The 16,314-nt window shown below is 49.1% G+C and overlaps 1 protein-coding gene across 2 annotated transcripts in view; it reads right to left on the reverse strand.

The window, feature by feature from the left end:
• Positions 1-2,477: 2,477 nt before the first annotated feature.
• The window catches only part of F8 (coagulation factor VIII), a 91,913-nt gene continuing 78,076 nt past the window's right edge, over positions 2,478-16,314 (reverse strand). For both annotated transcript variants that reach the window (XM_019536319.1, XM_019536320.1), the window contains 7 exons: positions 14,226-14,297; positions 13,029-13,114; positions 8,971-9,126; positions 7,727-7,871; positions 4,992-5,140; positions 4,493-4,669; positions 2,478-2,967 (listed from right to left, as the gene is read on the reverse strand). In XM_019536319.1, the coding sequence (XP_019391864.1) occupies positions 2,812-2,967; positions 4,493-4,669; positions 4,992-5,140; positions 7,727-7,871; positions 8,971-9,126; positions 13,029-13,114; positions 14,226-14,297 (941 nt within the window). In that variant the 3' untranslated portion in view covers positions 2,478-2,811. The remainder of the gene's footprint in view (positions 2,968-4,492; positions 4,670-4,991; positions 5,141-7,726; positions 7,872-8,970; positions 9,127-13,028; positions 13,115-14,225; positions 14,298-16,314) is intronic.

The following is a 16,314-nucleotide window of genomic DNA, read 5'->3' on the forward strand; positions in this document are numbered from 1 at the left end:
AGGATGCTGCAGGTTTTTCCTCCCAAGGTGGAGAACCTTGCATTTTTCAGTGTTAAACACCATCAGATTCTCGTCCGCCTGTTTGCTGAGCCTGTCCAAGTCATCCTGGATTGCCCTTCTGTCCTCAGGTGTGGATGTTTTACCCCAAAGTTTGGTGTTGTTGGCAAACTTGGCCAGTCCGCTTCTAATACCAATGTCCACATCATTAATGAAGATGTTGAATAGTGCTGGCCCAAGGACAGAGCCTTGAGGGACCCCACTGGTCACAGCGCACCACGATGATTGACTTCCATCAACCACCACCCTCTGGGTCCGACCATGGAGCCAGTTCCCCAGCCAGCGGACCATGGCGAAGCCGAGGCTGCAGATGGCCAGTTTTGCTAGGAGGTGATCATGGGATACCAGATCAAAGGCTTTTTTGAAGTCAAGATATAGGACATCAATCTCTTCAGCCTTGTCCAGGTGATAGGTCATCTGGTTGTAAAAGGAAATAAGATTGGTCAAGCAAGACCTACCCGCAACAAACCCATGCTGGCTATCCCTCAGGATGTTGCCATCAGCCAGTCTGCTAAGAATGGTCTCTTTGATAATCTTTTCTAAGACCTTCCTTGGGATAGAGGTCAGGCTGATGGGCCTGTAGTTTGCTGGATCCACTTTCCTCCCTTTTTTGAAGATAGGCACCACATTGGCCTTCTTCCAATCTTCAGGCACCTTACCAGAGTGCCAGGAGTTCTCGAAGATCGGTGCCAGGGGATGAACTATGATGCTAGACAGCTCCTTGAGTACCCTGGGATGTAGACTGTCAGAGCCGGCTGACTTGAAGGTATCCAGCCTCTCAACGTGTTCCTTCACAAGATCAGCATTGATGGAGGATAAGGAATCTCCCTCACCCTTTCCGTCCCATAATGGGACTGGTGAAAAACCGACACAAAATACCCATTTAGCCAGTTGGCTTTTTCCTGGACGTTGGTTGTCAGTTGTCCCATCTGGTTTAGCAGGGGTCCAATGTTGCCCTTGCTTTTCCTCCAGCTCCCCACATATCTAAAAAAGGACTTTTTATTGTCCTTGATACTTGTAGCTAGTTGGAGTTCAGTCGCAGCCTTGGCTCTCCTGGTTCGCTCCCTGCAGGTCCGGACCAGTGCAGAATATTCCTCCTTGGGGGTGGATCCAGTCCTCCATCCTTTGTAGATCTTTCTTTTTAGATGCAGGAGGTCTGCTAGTTCCCTACAGAGCCAAGGGGACTACTGTGCCCTTTTGCTGTCTTTCCTCCGAGATGGGACAGACTTTGCTTGTGCATCCAGGATCGCTCCCTTGAGCAGCAACCACTCATCCTGAACTCCCCTCCTCTTTGGGTCATTGATGCTGGGTGACATCTACACTTAAAACAAAGGAACCATGCTATAATCACCATCTGATCATCAGAGTAGTTAGTTTTAGCTGCACAAGCCTTCTGTGAATTTTTTTCATGGTGTATTACTGTCTGTTAGTTGGTTTCAGTTCCTCTGGGAAAGGGTTAAATGTGCTCTGCTGAGTCACTAGTGGAGGTGACTGATAATCCCAATTGGGTAAAGGGGGCGTGGCAGAGCCTCAAGGGGGAGAAGATATTGGGTATGGGCTGAGTAGTCCAGTGTGAGGAGCCCCAGTGAGCAGACAAGGGAGTGAAGAAGGTGAGAGCTGATGTTATCTTATTGTTGCTTTGATGATAAAGCCAAACTCCAAGAGAAGGTAGTTTGGACTCTACACAGTGTGTGGACTATGTTTGCAGGGCAGATTAAAAAAGGCACCTACCTGGAGCCTTTGTCTCATCTAATAATACAATACTCCAGCAGCAAACATCTTTGCATGAGCAAAAATGGGCCCATATCACACAGGTCAGGGGAGATCAAGATGACCTACAGTTTGTGGGGAAGAAGTATGTTCTGGATTCCACCAGACAGGATGGAAGCAAAATTCAGCTCCTAAATCAAACTTGCTTTCAGCTCAGGGGGTTGGGTTCACTCTGTGAGATGGCTGCCAACAAATAGGAGAGGGACTTGCTAAAGACAGGATAGCGGCACCAGGCCAGGACAGCTCAGAAACCCCGCTCACTCATCACAGGGAAAAAAAAAAAGGGAACTCAGGACCAAGCCCACAACTCTGGCTGAGCTGCACAGTCACTGACTTTGGTAACTGCTAATCAAACAATTTCCCCAGGATAGACTATTATGTTCACAGAGCCCTGATGGATTGTGAAACATGGCCCCTGGGCAGGGATTGGGCAGCCTCCTCTACATCACCCTTATCTCTCCTTCCTAACAGCACCTTCCATAGTTCATTCAAGAGCCATGTCCAGGTCATCAAGAGCTTATGGAAAATAACAAAGAGTGAGAAGCAGACCTCTGCAGTTAATTAATTATTAGCCTCTATTAATGCTGACTCTGAGCTCTGCAGGGATTTCAAGGCTAGCTGAGCCTAGAGAAGAGGAGAAAGTACAGATGTATACTGGAAAATTACTGTTTAATTATTCAGTGTTATGTTCCAATTATATGGCACATAGTATATGACAGACAAAAACAGAGCAACGAGCTATAAGGCTTTCCAGACTTCTTCCTTCCAATTAATTGGAGTGTTCAGTGTTTCTAGGCCCAAGGTCCCTACTAGTATAAATGAATAAACACCCAGTGAAGTCACTGGAGCTGATTCTATTTTTATCCACAGCCAATGTTTCTCTTCATGCCAACTTCAGGAGACCTCCTTGCCTGGTTGTTTCCAGTCTTGCTCACGGTTTAATGTCCAGTCATACTCAGGTGTTTTAACAAGGCCTCCTGCATATCAGTATGCTTGCTGAGTGTCACATCCTAGGAACTCTGTCCTCAGAGCAATGTGGTTGTTCCATTGGCGGGGGTGTATCCTCACATATTGAGCAAAGAGTGGAGGGTCCAAGGTATTCACCACAGAGCTGATGTGGTCTTGATTGCCCTTGAATATCTGAAAGGGAGAAAACATCATTAGCACTCTGAAGGTGTTTATACAGGTACTCTGGGAGATGTGGGTGTGCTTTAATTAGTGCAGGTCTAAGTGCCATGCTAATTAAAGGGGCCAAAGCAGCATCAGCATCCCCAAGCTGAAAAATGGCAGCAGGGCACTTTGAACTAAAGCTTGTCAAAACAGCTTTAGTTTAAAGTGTCCTCCTGCCATTTTTCAGCATGGGGACACTGATACACATGATGCTGGAATGCATTAATTTCCACACTGGAATTACAGCATGTCAGAGCAGACTCCCTGCACATGTATAGGAGCCCTCACTGCCCTGCTGACTTCCCCAGCAGGGAAAGATTTGGTATGGCCACCTCTTCACCTGCGTGAGGCTCTGAGAATGTATTTGTGTTTAAGTGGAAAAGCAAATAGTTGACATGCCACTGCAACACACTCACACTGGTAGAGGAGTCTCTAGCTGAGGAGGTGAGTTTATGGTTGGATCCCCTTATTATTGCCATGCTGAAAGGTGCTAATATCTGCCCTTCTGGGAATCTCAAACCAAAAGACATTCACAAACCTCATTAAAAAGTGAAGATATGGTAAGGAGCAGACAAGCCCCTTTACATAGCAGAGAGAGCTACAAACAATGGAGGGACTGTCTATGCCTACAGCAGGTGAGAGGTCAGAGTTAAACCATGTGGGTTGAATGGTTTGCCTGCTTGAAAAGGCACTAGCCTTTTGTAGCTGGGCTATGTTTCAGAGACAGAGAGCTGGAAGGAGGTGTGAGTATGACCCTGAGAGAAAGCAGAAACATGGAGCTTTTTGGACATGCAGTTCACTGGAGAGGCAGACTGGGAATTTCTGGACATAGAATTTTCTTGCTGCTGCTCTAGTGAGTTCAGGGAAGCTGGATTCTGTGCACAATTCTGTAAGTTACACTGAGAACGCACCTAATTTGTATCACAAAGTCATCAGTCTAACAGAAACAACCATACAAGGCCCCAGAGACTGGCTAATAACTTAGGCACAATGGACAACATTATAATCTTGGCAGCACATTACTGAGAAGAGTCCTTGACTACAGATCCAGGAACTCTCCTTGGTTAAGTAAATGTGGGCTACTAGCCTCTTTCCAGGTGTAAAGTCTATAAGCCAATGTCTATGGGGACCTATACATGAGCAGGGATGCTGCTCCAATGTGATGTAATTCCAGAGCACTGGAGCACTCAGCTAATATAGTCTTCTGGAGAGTGGCAACTACCATGCTCCAGCAGCCTCATATCTCATGTATCAGTGTCCCCCCACTTCAAAATGGTGGTGGGGGAACTTTATCTACAGCTTATTCAATAAGCTTTATTTAAAGCACCCTCACTACTATTTTGAAGTGCAGGGACACTGATACAAGAGATGCTCCAGATGCTTTAAGTAGAACAGCTCTCAGAGCTGCTCTAATTAAAGTCCTCTCCCCCGCCAATCCCAGAGCATGTATATAAAATACTTCATGATTCCCTAGGATTTGGCTGGCTCTGCCTACCTTCTCTTTACCATCCTGAAGAACTGGAGACCAGTGTGTGCCATCCTGGCTGCTGGAGACAGCAAACTCCTTCACAAACATGTTGGTGAAGATAGCTTTAGAGCCCTGGGTTACAATTCCAGTCACCTTCTTGATCTTCTTAAAGTCCACCTGCAGCCACTCATTTGGGCTGTTCACCTGGAGAACAATATAATGGCCTCTGTGTCATGGATTCCCCTCTCGCCAGACCACCGCCATTTCTAAATCATCATCCTTGCCCAGGTTTGCAGCCAGCTTTGGCAGAGGGGTTGTTTCAAGAAATCCCATAATCTTTGTTAACCTTGTGTTGCCCTTGCTAGACTGACCCCACAGCTACTCCCAACTCCTAATGAAGGGGATAAGCCCAAAAGTATGTGCTTGCTCCCTCCCTCCCTTAAGTCAATGCTTTCTCCCTACCCCATTTAGTATCCTGGCTGGCCAGATAACCCCATTTTCCTGCAGCAGTGAATGAGTGGGTTACCTTTGGCCTCCAAGCATTAGTCCTTCCCTGCAGGTTAAGTCGAGCTTGGGAGGGAGGCCAGATGGAGAAGATTTTGTCACTGTAGGAGGAGGCCGAGATCTGCTGGTTGGAGATACTTTTATCCTCCATTCCTAAGGGCATGGAGCAGCCTGGAAGAGAGTACAAACAGTGGGTGAGTAACTGACAATTCTATTAATGTCTCTTCTGGTTGTCCATTAGTCACATATGGTGGCCCACTGGCCAAAATTAAAAGGGGGAGCATCTGTTATCACAGCAAGACTAGCTGTCACAGTCCTGTTGGGCATGTCTTTTACCTAGCTATGACATCTGCCTTCCCTTTTGCAGGAGTGGGCAAAATGTGGCCTGTGGGCCAGATCCAGCCCACCAAGGGATTTTGTCTAGCCTGTGGGGAGTCCCTCGGTCCCACCCAGCCCAGGCATGAGGGGCAGCCTGTCCATGGTGCATGTGGCTGGCCCTGCCACCCCTCAGCGTGCAGCAGGGCTGAACTCACTTCCCAGCAGCTCTGGCAGCAGCAGCTCCTTCCAGCTGCCACAACCACTGGAACTGGCCCCACTGCCCGGACACCCCAGCCCATCCGCCCCTCACCTACCAGCAGGGGTAGGACCCGAGCGGGCAGGGTGCACAGCTCAGCAGCAAGGGATGGGGCTTCAGGCTGGCAGGGAGTGGCATCCGGGAGCAAGATGGGCACGTGGGACTGGGGAGACCCCAGGATTTTGGGGCAGTGACAGCACAGGGCTAGAGCTAGGGCAGAACCGCAATCCACTGCCCATATGCCCCTGCAATGGATGCCAGTTCCATGGGCAGGAGTATACAGGGAGTGGATTGTGGCTCTGCCCTGGTCCTGATCCCGGCCCCAAGCTGTCACTGTCCCAAGATCCCAGCTCTGGATGCAGCTCCCCACCATCCCCACTCCTCCCCCCAGCTCCATCCCATCCATGCAGCTCCCAGCCAATCTCCATGGAGACCCTGGGATTGCAGGGTAGTGACAACGTGGGGCCATGGCTGGGGCAGAGGCAGGGACATGTGGGGAGTTGTAACAAGTGGGTGTCCTGGGGCTGGTCTGATCATTGACCTGTCCACTTGTCTCTGGGCACACTTTGCACGCCACACCTTAGATGATACAATTACTTGATGATAACAAGGTGAGAGGCTACCCATTTACTTGCCCTGATGCCCAGGGCTTATATACATGGCTCCAACCTTCCCTCTACCATGTCCCATGCCTCACAAATGGTATCCATGCTTTTCCAGTGCCTCACACTGGGACCTGAGCTCCAGAGCCTCACATGGAACTCTCACTCACCACTGGAGCTCATAGTCCCTGTGCCCTAACACTGGCCAAGCCCTTTCCCAACATTGGGCTCCAAGTCTCATTCCCTGCCCTACACTGGGCTATAACCCCTTTATCCCTTTTCCCCAGGAGCTTCTCACATAGCTCCCCATAGGCTCAGGGCCCTGCCCTCCTGGAGCCTCACTCCTGGCTCCCTTAGTGCAGCCTCAGATCTTGCTATGAGTCTGGGCACCATCTCTGGCCCCTTCACTTGGCCAGGACCCCACCTCAGAACTCACGGTGAGTCTGGGCCCTTGTTTTGTCCTCCGGGGTGTGCTCCCCTAGCCTTTCGCCTCCATGGGGTCACCTGCAAGGCAGTGGAGGTTGAGGCTTTCTGGTGTCCCATACGCAGCCTTCACTGGGGAGGCCCCAAGGTGTGGCATTTCCTGGAGACTGTCCTGCCACCGGCAGTCCCACCATACCATCCAGACCCAGCAGGGTGTAGTTTTAGGTCAGACCCCAAGACCAAGAGCCTCCAGCCATCCCCATAGCTCCTGCCCTTACCTCCAAGGTGTCATGAGGAGCAGCTCCAGCCAGGTGGTGTTCTCCCAGCTGCTAGCAGCAGACTGTTGGTTTTGCTGTTCAGGGCCCTGCTCTTATAGTGAACAGCTGGGCTCTGTTCCCAGGCAGGCAGTTGTGCCTAATTGGGATTGCTACCAGCTGCAGGCTGCTCATACCCTTGTAAGCAACAGAGCATACCCTGTGCTGTGTTACAGGAGTGCATTGCAAATTTGCCCTGGCTCTGGCCCTGTGATCCTGGGGTCTCCATAGAGACTGGCTGGGACCCATGAGGACAGAGTGGGTGGCCTGGGATGGGACTGTGGGCCAGCAAGAAACAGTGCCCTGTTCCCCATCCCTGTGCTGTCACTACCTTGTGGGAATAACTCTATCTCCTTGACTGAACTGGCAACTGATTAAAAACCAAAAACACGGAGGGCTTCCTGCTCAGTCTTGCTACGGATGGAGATCTTGATGTCATTAGCTTAGCTACTGTCATGGCCTCCAGCAGGAAGGGAGTTCTTACCTGGCTTAACATTGCCATGTTAAGGCTATAATGCCAGCCTCAAGAGCCAGCTCTGTGCTTTCACAATATGTTGCTATAAGCCAATACAAGGATTCTCCACCAATGTTTTGCTACCAGACCTCACTCCCTTCTCTTCCCCCAACAGCTAACCTTGGTATGTCTTACACTGGCCACATGGTCTGGCTTTCCAAAGGGTGGGCGTCTCCCTCAGAGTTCTGTGTGCCCTTGACACTTACTGCAGTCAGTGGGAATTGAGAGTTCATCCCTTAAAAAAATCATGACTTTCTCCAATCCTCCCCCACCCACATTCTTTTGTTCAGTATCAGAGGTGCTCCCAGGTGGCCTCCTGGTGGGGCTTACTGTTCAGATTGCAGCCAATCAACTCCATGCGCAGAGTGGGCCGGATGCTGTAGTGAGTGGGGTGGATGCGGATATAGCGGGCTATGATTGGAGGGTTGAAACGATTGTCTTTCACCCCCACTGCATCCACATTCCCAAAGAACACCTGCAGGACAAGGGGAAGGAAGAACTCAGTGATACTAGCTTAGGCAGAAGCAGAAAGATAGAACACCGAGTAGCAAGAAGGTCACCCCAAGTCCAATATCTCTTGCCAGCATCATTACAGCAAGGCAATAGCTCAGGGATTTAGCAAGAAGCACAGTTCCACTGCATCCCAAGAATTCTAGCATACTAGAGTCACAGGACAACTCTCTCGTCTGTTTGATGGAAGTTCTAAAAAACCCCAAAACAAATGAATGTGGGGCAAAATAAAACAACAGATTGTTTTGAAATTTCCAGTGAACCCAACAGTCAAAATATTGGAGGGTTTTAGGGGTTTTAACAAGTTTTCATTTAAATAAAATTAAAACACAGTTGAATATTAGGTATAATTTTAAATCAAAACATTTTGGCCAATCTAGGTTTTTTGTTTTTGTTTTTAACTAAAAGCTATTTCTGAAATGAACATAATCTGCGTTTTTTGCAAAAAAGAATTTTCATTTGAACCTGAAATTAATCTGGGAGCTCACTGCCAAATGAAGTTATTGAAACAAACAGGGCGGATCTACACAAGACACTAACTGCGCAGTAGCCTAATAACACTGCACAGTAGTGTGCTGGGCAAAAAACATGCTACTACTGCTATAATACATACTATGGTACTAAGCTACTGCACAGTAAGCATCACTAAAAATCCATGCGCCAGTGCTACTGTGCAGTAGCACAAATTACTGGACACTGATTTAGTACTTGGCGCATTAACGAATGTGTAGACATGTCCACAGTTTAGTAAGCTTAAAACTGATTAGAAACTTATATGGAGAAACAGTCAAATGAAGTGATGCAGGGAGGATCCAATTAAAACAGCAATGAATCCCCCATGCTTCAGGGCATAAGTTGACCAACTGATCCTGTTGGGTCAGAAAGATATTTTCCCCAAGGTAGCTCTCCCTACTTATAAGAACTTATTGGGGGTGAAAGGAGGGAGGGAGTTTTGTCTGAAGCATTAAGCCCTGGCTGCTGCAGAAGACATCAGACTTCAGATAATGGCTGATCAGTCAGTTCTAAGAAAATGTGGTGTCCCTTTCAAAATCTTGTCCACTCACCATTTGGGAGCTGGTGGAATTCCCCTTGTATCTTTTCCATCTGTCTCCATCCAAGCTGTAGAATACAACAAACTGAGAGATGTAGAGGCTGGATAATTTCTGCCGGGCCCCCTGGGTCTTTATACCATGAAGGATCATGATGCACAGCAGGTCCACCTATGGGTGGAATGCAGAGCTTTGAGTCTGATGTGCTGAACATCTCTTGTGATCTCCTGAGTGCCTTGGGCTCCCACTGAAATCAGGGGGAGTTGAGAATTCAGCACCTCACTCACAGGATCAGGCCTTTGGCCTCTTCTCCTCCAGAGTCCAATGTAAGAGGATGATCCTGAAAGGCTCCTGTTGCCCATCACAGGACTGGGTTGGGATATCCCACACAATCAGTCTCCTGCCTCTGGGGACCTCAGTTTCTCTCATCTTCATGACTCCCATTAAACCACAAGCAACCATCTGCCATAGCACTGCTAGCATCTAGGAAATGATATCTTTATCCATTCACCTTGCAGTATCTGTGGCTGGATCTCTCATGGACATTGATGATGCTAATCAGCGTTGGCTTTCAGCATTACATAATTCATAGTTGTTAAGGGTTTATTGGATAAATGACTACTACTGCTTTATGGAGAATGGAACTTCTGAGAGGGGCACAGCCTTCTGGGTAAAAAACCCCCTGAAGACTCCTGTTCTAAAAACCTGTGGGTGGCTGTGGAGAAGTCATTACAAGATATGTGCTTCGATTTCCTCAGTGATTAAATGGCCTTTTGTCAGTAAGTGTGCATTGTAAGGTGATTATGACAGACATGTAATGGGATATTTGCTTTATTATACGTATTTTTTCATTCAGTGACTCTTGTAGGTTTCAGTTCCCAGCCGTCACATGTTTACAGTGCAATGTTGGGCATTCCAGGAAATTTAAGAGATGAATTTGACACTGATAAAAACTGCATTTTTAATAGTGTCACTTTAATTTGTGGAACTCACTGCCCCAAGATATAATTGAGCTCATAAGCGTAATAGAATTCAGTGTTTTAATGATCAGAACAACACCCTGATGTTATCTTAGAAAGGATAAAATTTATAAGGGATGTAAATTTTCAGGGCAAAAGTCAAGCACTTGTACAAGAGGCTTAAGTATAAACCTCTCTTATAGAGAAGTGTTGGCTATGATACATATCAGGGAGTTAAGTTAGCTATTACAGCTGAGAGGCTTCTGTCTATTCTTGGAACAACCTGAGCTAAGAAGACACGAGAATGTATTTCGGGAGTTACAGTGCAGGGGTAAATACAACTATACCTGTTACATCAGTACAAGGAAATCTGTTTTGAAAAGAGAGGAAAGACAGCATCTCTCCTTTGATGGTAATTGGAGAGCTCTAAAAAAAGGGAACCTAGGACATGGCCTGACAAGTGCACATGTGTAGTTTGCAGCACCTCAAAGCAGCCTGAGGCACTGCAAACCACACATGGTGCATGTGCACCTGTTTGCCACACTGCTAATTTACAGTGCAGTGGGGGTTTTTTGACCCAGGGAGATCCTGGTGTGAAAAAAAACACTGCTGAAAAAGTGGCATGGAGCCTGGCTGTGCTGCCAGCTGCCGACCAGGCTCCAAGCAGGTGGCTCAGTGCTGCTGCTGCCCTGGGAGGCCCCCGAGGGCCCCAGGTAAGGCTGCTGGAGCCAACACAGATGCTGACCCAGTCTCTCCTACCCTACCTGGGTCACTTTGCCATGAGCTGGAGCACACATGCAGGGGCTTGCCCAGGGACATATAACAGCGGCACAAATATGTGCTACTGCCCTCTATACCATGGGAAACACACGCCCCTGCACGTGCACACTTGTTGGGATGCACCCATACACTTTATCTCAGAATCTGTCTGAAATGCCACATATTCCTATTTTCTCCACAAGAGGGAGCCCAATACCAGTAAGTTCATCTGAATACAAGAAGGCACCAGCAGTGGGCAGTGGGTGAGGAGAGACAGTACATAGTTTCATAGTAGTTAGGTGTCAGAAGGGACCTGAATAGATCATCTAGTCTAACCCCCCACCACTGGCTGGAGCACACGCTGGGATTACATGACCCCAGACAGGTGTTCATCCAACCTCTTTTTGAATTTACCCAAGGTAGGAGCAAGGACCACTTAAGTTGGTTCCAGATCCTAACCACCCTAACAGTGAAATAGTGCCTCCTAATCTCTAACCTGAACCTATTCTCCAGCAGCTTCTGGCCATTGTTCCTTGTCACCCCAGGTGCTGCTGGGGGGAATAGGACCCTTTCTATTTGCTGCTGATCTCCCCTAATGAGTTTGTAGGCAGCCACCAAATCCCCCCTCAGCCTCTACTTGCTGAGGCTGAACAGGTTCAGGTCCTTCAGCCTCTCCTCATGGGGCCTGCCCTGCTGCCCTCCAACCAAGCAGGTGACTCTCCTCTGAACCCACTCAAGGCAGGCCACATCCTTCTTAAAGTGCGGTGCCCAGAACTGGACGCAGTACTCTAATTGAGGCCAGACCAATGTCACGTGGCGGGGGGGGGCAGGTATCACCTCTCTGGACCAGCTTGAGATACATCTTTGGATGCACAACAAGGTGCGGTTGGCTTTGCTGGCTGCGGTCTGGCATTGGCAGCTCATGTTCATCTTGGAGTCAATAATGACTCCAAGATCCCTTTCCACCTCTGTGCTCACAAGGAGGGAGCTCCCCAGCTTGTATGTATGCTGTGGATTCCTTCTCCCCAGGTGCAGCACCCTGCATTTATCTACATTGAAGCCCATCCTATTACCATCCACCCACTTCCGTAGTCTGTCTAAATCTAATTGCAGCCTCTCTCTCCCTTTGAGTGTGCCTACCTCTCCGCACACCTTGATGTCATTGGCAAACTTCGACAACGTGTTTTCCACCCCCTTGTCCAAGTCGCTGATGAAGATATTGAACAGTGCGGGCCCGAGGACCAAGCCCTGGGGGACCCCACTGTTCACATCCCACCAGGTCGAGTACAACCCATCCACCACCACTCTCTGGGTGCACCCCATCAGCCAATTTTTGACCCATCCAATTGTGTAGGCATCAATGCCACAGTCACTCAATTTATTAATCAGAATGGGATGAGAGACAGTGTCAAAGGCACTCTTAAAGTCCAGAAAGACTACGTCCACGGCGACACCATCATCCAGGGATTTAGTTACCTGGTCATAAAAGGCCATCAAGTTGGTCTGGCAGGGCCTTCCTTTAATGAACCCATGTTGATTTCCCCTGTGCATGATCTCTCTGCTGGCCCCTCACAGATGTGATCCTTGATAATTTTTTCAAGGATTTTCCCCAAGACCAATGTGAGGCTTATGGGCCTATAGTTTCCTGGGTCCTCCTTTCTCCCTTTCTTATAGATGGGGGACCACATTAGCTAGTTTCCAATATCCAGGCACCTGGCCCATGGACCACTATTGGTTGTACAGCCAGGCCAAGGGCACAGCAATGACCCCCGCCAGCTCCCTCAACACACGTGGGTGTAGGGCATCAGGGCCCGCAGATTCAATGCAATATCTGTGTCTCAGTTGTTGAGCAGGTGTTAAGCAGTACTGGATAACACCTCTTTTGGGAGCACTGAAGTTAGCAACAAGGAGATATATATATAAAAATATACACATACATACATACATACACACACACACATATATATATATATATGGCATTTAGAAACTGGAGTCATTATGGGAGCACAGTATGTCAGGCAAGTACATGGGGGACAGGGGGAAGGGCAACTGAAATGAGGGGAAAGTAGAGAAGTTTGTGTGGGTGTGTGTGTGGGTGTGCATGTGTTCACTGGGACATGCATGAGTATATAGTGGGGTCAAAGAAGGGGGTGATATGTCCTCTGATAAGGGCCTAACGAATTTGACATAATGTAGAAATCATGGTAGAGAAAAAGAGGGTCTCTCTTAGTTGACCAGAATCAGTTGCTCACTGTCCCTTAGGCTGGCACATCCATACGGCAAATGGTAGACACCTGCAGACTTAAGGATGTGTATTTACATTCCATACCTCCTCCGTAAAACAATGGTACCTACCTGAATCCAGGAATTTCCACTGTTGGTGCTCCAAGCATTGATTGACTGTTGATTACCTAACCTGGCCAGGCTGGGTGCCCATTGAGCTGTGGCAGGAAAGCACAAAACAGTGGGATGGGAAAGGCAATAGCTACAGATTCACTCACTGGCGTCTAAAGACAGAGTAAGCAGGGAAATCAGAGTGTGTCTCCCAATGACTGGAAGGCTGGACTTGCCTGCCTGACCTGCTGTGGCTATTGCTGCAGAATAGAGGACATCCCTCAGAAACCAGGTACATATGCCTCTATGCCTTTTGTGGGTACCAAGCATCCATAAAGTGTTAGAAGCACCATTACCCTGATGCAACTGTGCCCTCCTAGTGCCCTGTGTACTGTCCACTTGGTTGGACTGTAAGGGGCTATATCTTCAAACCAGCATTTTGGAAACACTTCACTTATAACAGTGTAATACATTCTTTTTAGACTCTGCCAGTGCTGCTGTTCTGATTGTGGGGTGGGAGGAAGGTTGCTATTGACTGAAACAAACATTGCCTGCCTTAAAGCCCTGAAGAGAAGCTACAGCTTAACTGTCACTCACTGGGTGCATCTACATGTTGCCCTATGGTGACATAGTGACATGCTATGTCACCGTACAGCACATTACAGTGACATAATCATGTGTCTCTAGACATGATTGCCAGCCACATTGCTGTAGTGACAAAATCTAATCATGTGCTATGTGCACAGCACAATAACCACCCGTACTGGACCATGCTTTAATACTTCCAAAAGGAAGTACTAAAGCACAGCACCATAGCAATGTCACCATGCGGCGGCCCATTGATTACAATGAATGGCCTGAGGCAAGTCAAGCAGCAGCAATTTTTAAGGTACCACCCCTCACAGATGCCTCATGTGAAAGTATGAGGGAATTGTTGAAAGCATTGGTAGTACAGGGGATAACTCATTCATACCCTTGTCCAGCAAAGGAAGAGGGCCACAGAGCCTACCCTGTCCTTGTTAATACCAGGCAACTGCATCACTGCCTCTCAGAGGGTGTGATATGCAGAGAACTGGAAACCCCTCTAGAAAAAAGCTTCATGTTGACTAGAGAGAGTGATCATGCCTAGTTTGGGCCTACCTAGTGTGTCTTGGCTAAACCTGACCTAAGCTTGACTTTCTCCCTAAATTAGACAAGATCAAGAAGTCCAGCACTTACCATACTGTCCTGAAGCTGTGATTTGAGAGTCTGCAATGTTCCCAGAAGCCAGTCCTAAAGGGTTCTGGCACTCTGCATCAAAAAGGTAGAGAAAAGAAGAGTTGAGGGGCTCTGGTTTACTTGGAGTTTTGAAACACAAGTCTCAGTCAGCAGGGAGATTTCAGTCTGAGAAGCTGTGTTAGGTTCCTGAGTGTGGCTCAGAATAGCAGCCCAGAGCTCGCTTCACAACAGTAAGTGTATTTCAAACAACTATTGCCATATTAATATCTTGAAACCTTCCACATTAGGCTCTTTGGTCATTTTCCTCCTGAGGTTCTTCACCTGCCAGCGGAAAGGTACTCAGTGGCTGCGTCTACATGAGCAGTGGATTGCACAGTTGTAACTGCGTAGATATTTAGTGTTTCCATAACCAAGTACTAAATGACTCCACAGTAATGGGTGTTTATGTGCAGTAGCGTCCCTGTGCAGCTTTTTTCTGATAATACTGCACAGTAGCAATGAACTATTGTGCAGTAGCTCATTGCAGTAGCTCATTGGGACTGTGCAGTAGTGTCTCGTGTAGATGCACCCAGTTGGCACAACTGCACATGCATTTGATCTGGTATCAGTTTACTTGCAAGTAAACTACTTACAAGTAAATGCACTCAGGCAAGCATCTACACATGCAGGAACATGGAAGCAGATTTGCAAACTGCTCCTGCTTCCTGGGGCCCTGCAATGGGCCCCTGCTGCCACCAGGAGGCGCTTGAGGCTCTGGCCGCAGCTGCCAGCAGTGGGCACCCATATTTAAAAGGTAGCCCCTGCTCCCTGCTCAGCCGCTCTTCTGGCCAGGAGCAGCATGTAGAGCCTGGTGGCTGTCTTGCTGCAGCCTCTGCCTCCCTGTGCCATGGATGCTCCAGCCCGTGCCCCTGGCAGTGACACTCAGTGCCCCGGGCTCCTACTGGCCATTGTGCTGGTCCCAGTGAACCCTGCTACTGAGGCCCCAGGCAAGCAGCATACCCGCCAGCAGGGGCCAGGGCACCAGGTGTGAGAGGCACTGGCCGACCACCTCCTCCTGTACTCCCCACTGTAGCCTGCCCGGACAGCCACCCACAGATCCCCCCCCACCCCCGCCCCCAGCACCAGGCTCACTGCAGACAGTTCTTACAAAAACACTTTATTGCCCTCACATGAAACAGACCACCCTCCAAACAACAGAGCCCTTCTCCCCTACCCCCCAATGACAGAGCCCCTCCACCACCTACCACCAATAAAACACCCTCTTCCCTGTGTGAACTATGTACAAGTGAAGTGGTGTGGTTGTGTGTGTGTCCTCCCAGGGCACGCAGCCATGGGATGGAAGCACCTAGGGGGCCGAACCCTGGGACAGGCAGCCAGCACCCCGGCCTCTGGCCATTGCCTCATGGGTACATATGCCACAGTAAGCCTGGCAGACAGGGGGCTGACCCAGGGTCGACGGGGCACCTGGTAGTCCCCCAGCACAGAAAGCAATGACTCCAGCACTGGGGGGGGCAGGCACGTAGTCCTAGCCCCACTGAAGGCAGCTCCAGCTCTGCACCCACGTACAGCCAAGGCAAGCAGCAGGCCTGGGCCCAGGCTGGGGGGCGGGAGACCCAGGGAAGGGGCTGGGGCAGGGACTCCTGGCCAGTGGAGGCAGTGCTGGACATCTGCTCAAGCTGAAGTAGTGGCTGCCAAGGGCCAGGTGGGACTACAGTCAGTGTCAGGGCAGTGAACAGCACAAAGGAGACCACCAGACTCAGGATAGTGACTAGCACTTGGCAGGCATCCTGTGTGGCTATGAGTGCAGGTTGCTCCCACAGGGCCTCTACCCATTCACACTCCAGGGCCAGGAGCTGCGCCCAAAACTCCTGGTCTACCCAGTTCCACATGTCCTTGCAGGTGATGTCCTCTGCCTGCCAGGCCCACACATCCACCAAATGGCTAGGGATGTAGTAGTCATGGGGGACCTGAACTTCCCAGACATCTGCTGGGAAAAGCAGTCAGCCAGGTCTGAACACTCACGTAGGTTCTTGGCCAGAGTGCAGGACCTCCATCTAACCCAGGAGGTGCACAGCCCCACCAGGGGGGA

The sequence above is a fragment of the Crocodylus porosus genome, unplaced genomic scaffold (assembly GCF_001723895.1).
Source record: "Crocodylus porosus isolate Cpor-Errol unplaced genomic scaffold, CroPor_comp1, whole genome shotgun sequence".
NCBI lineage: Eukaryota > Metazoa > Chordata > Crocodylia > Crocodylidae > Crocodylus > Crocodylus porosus.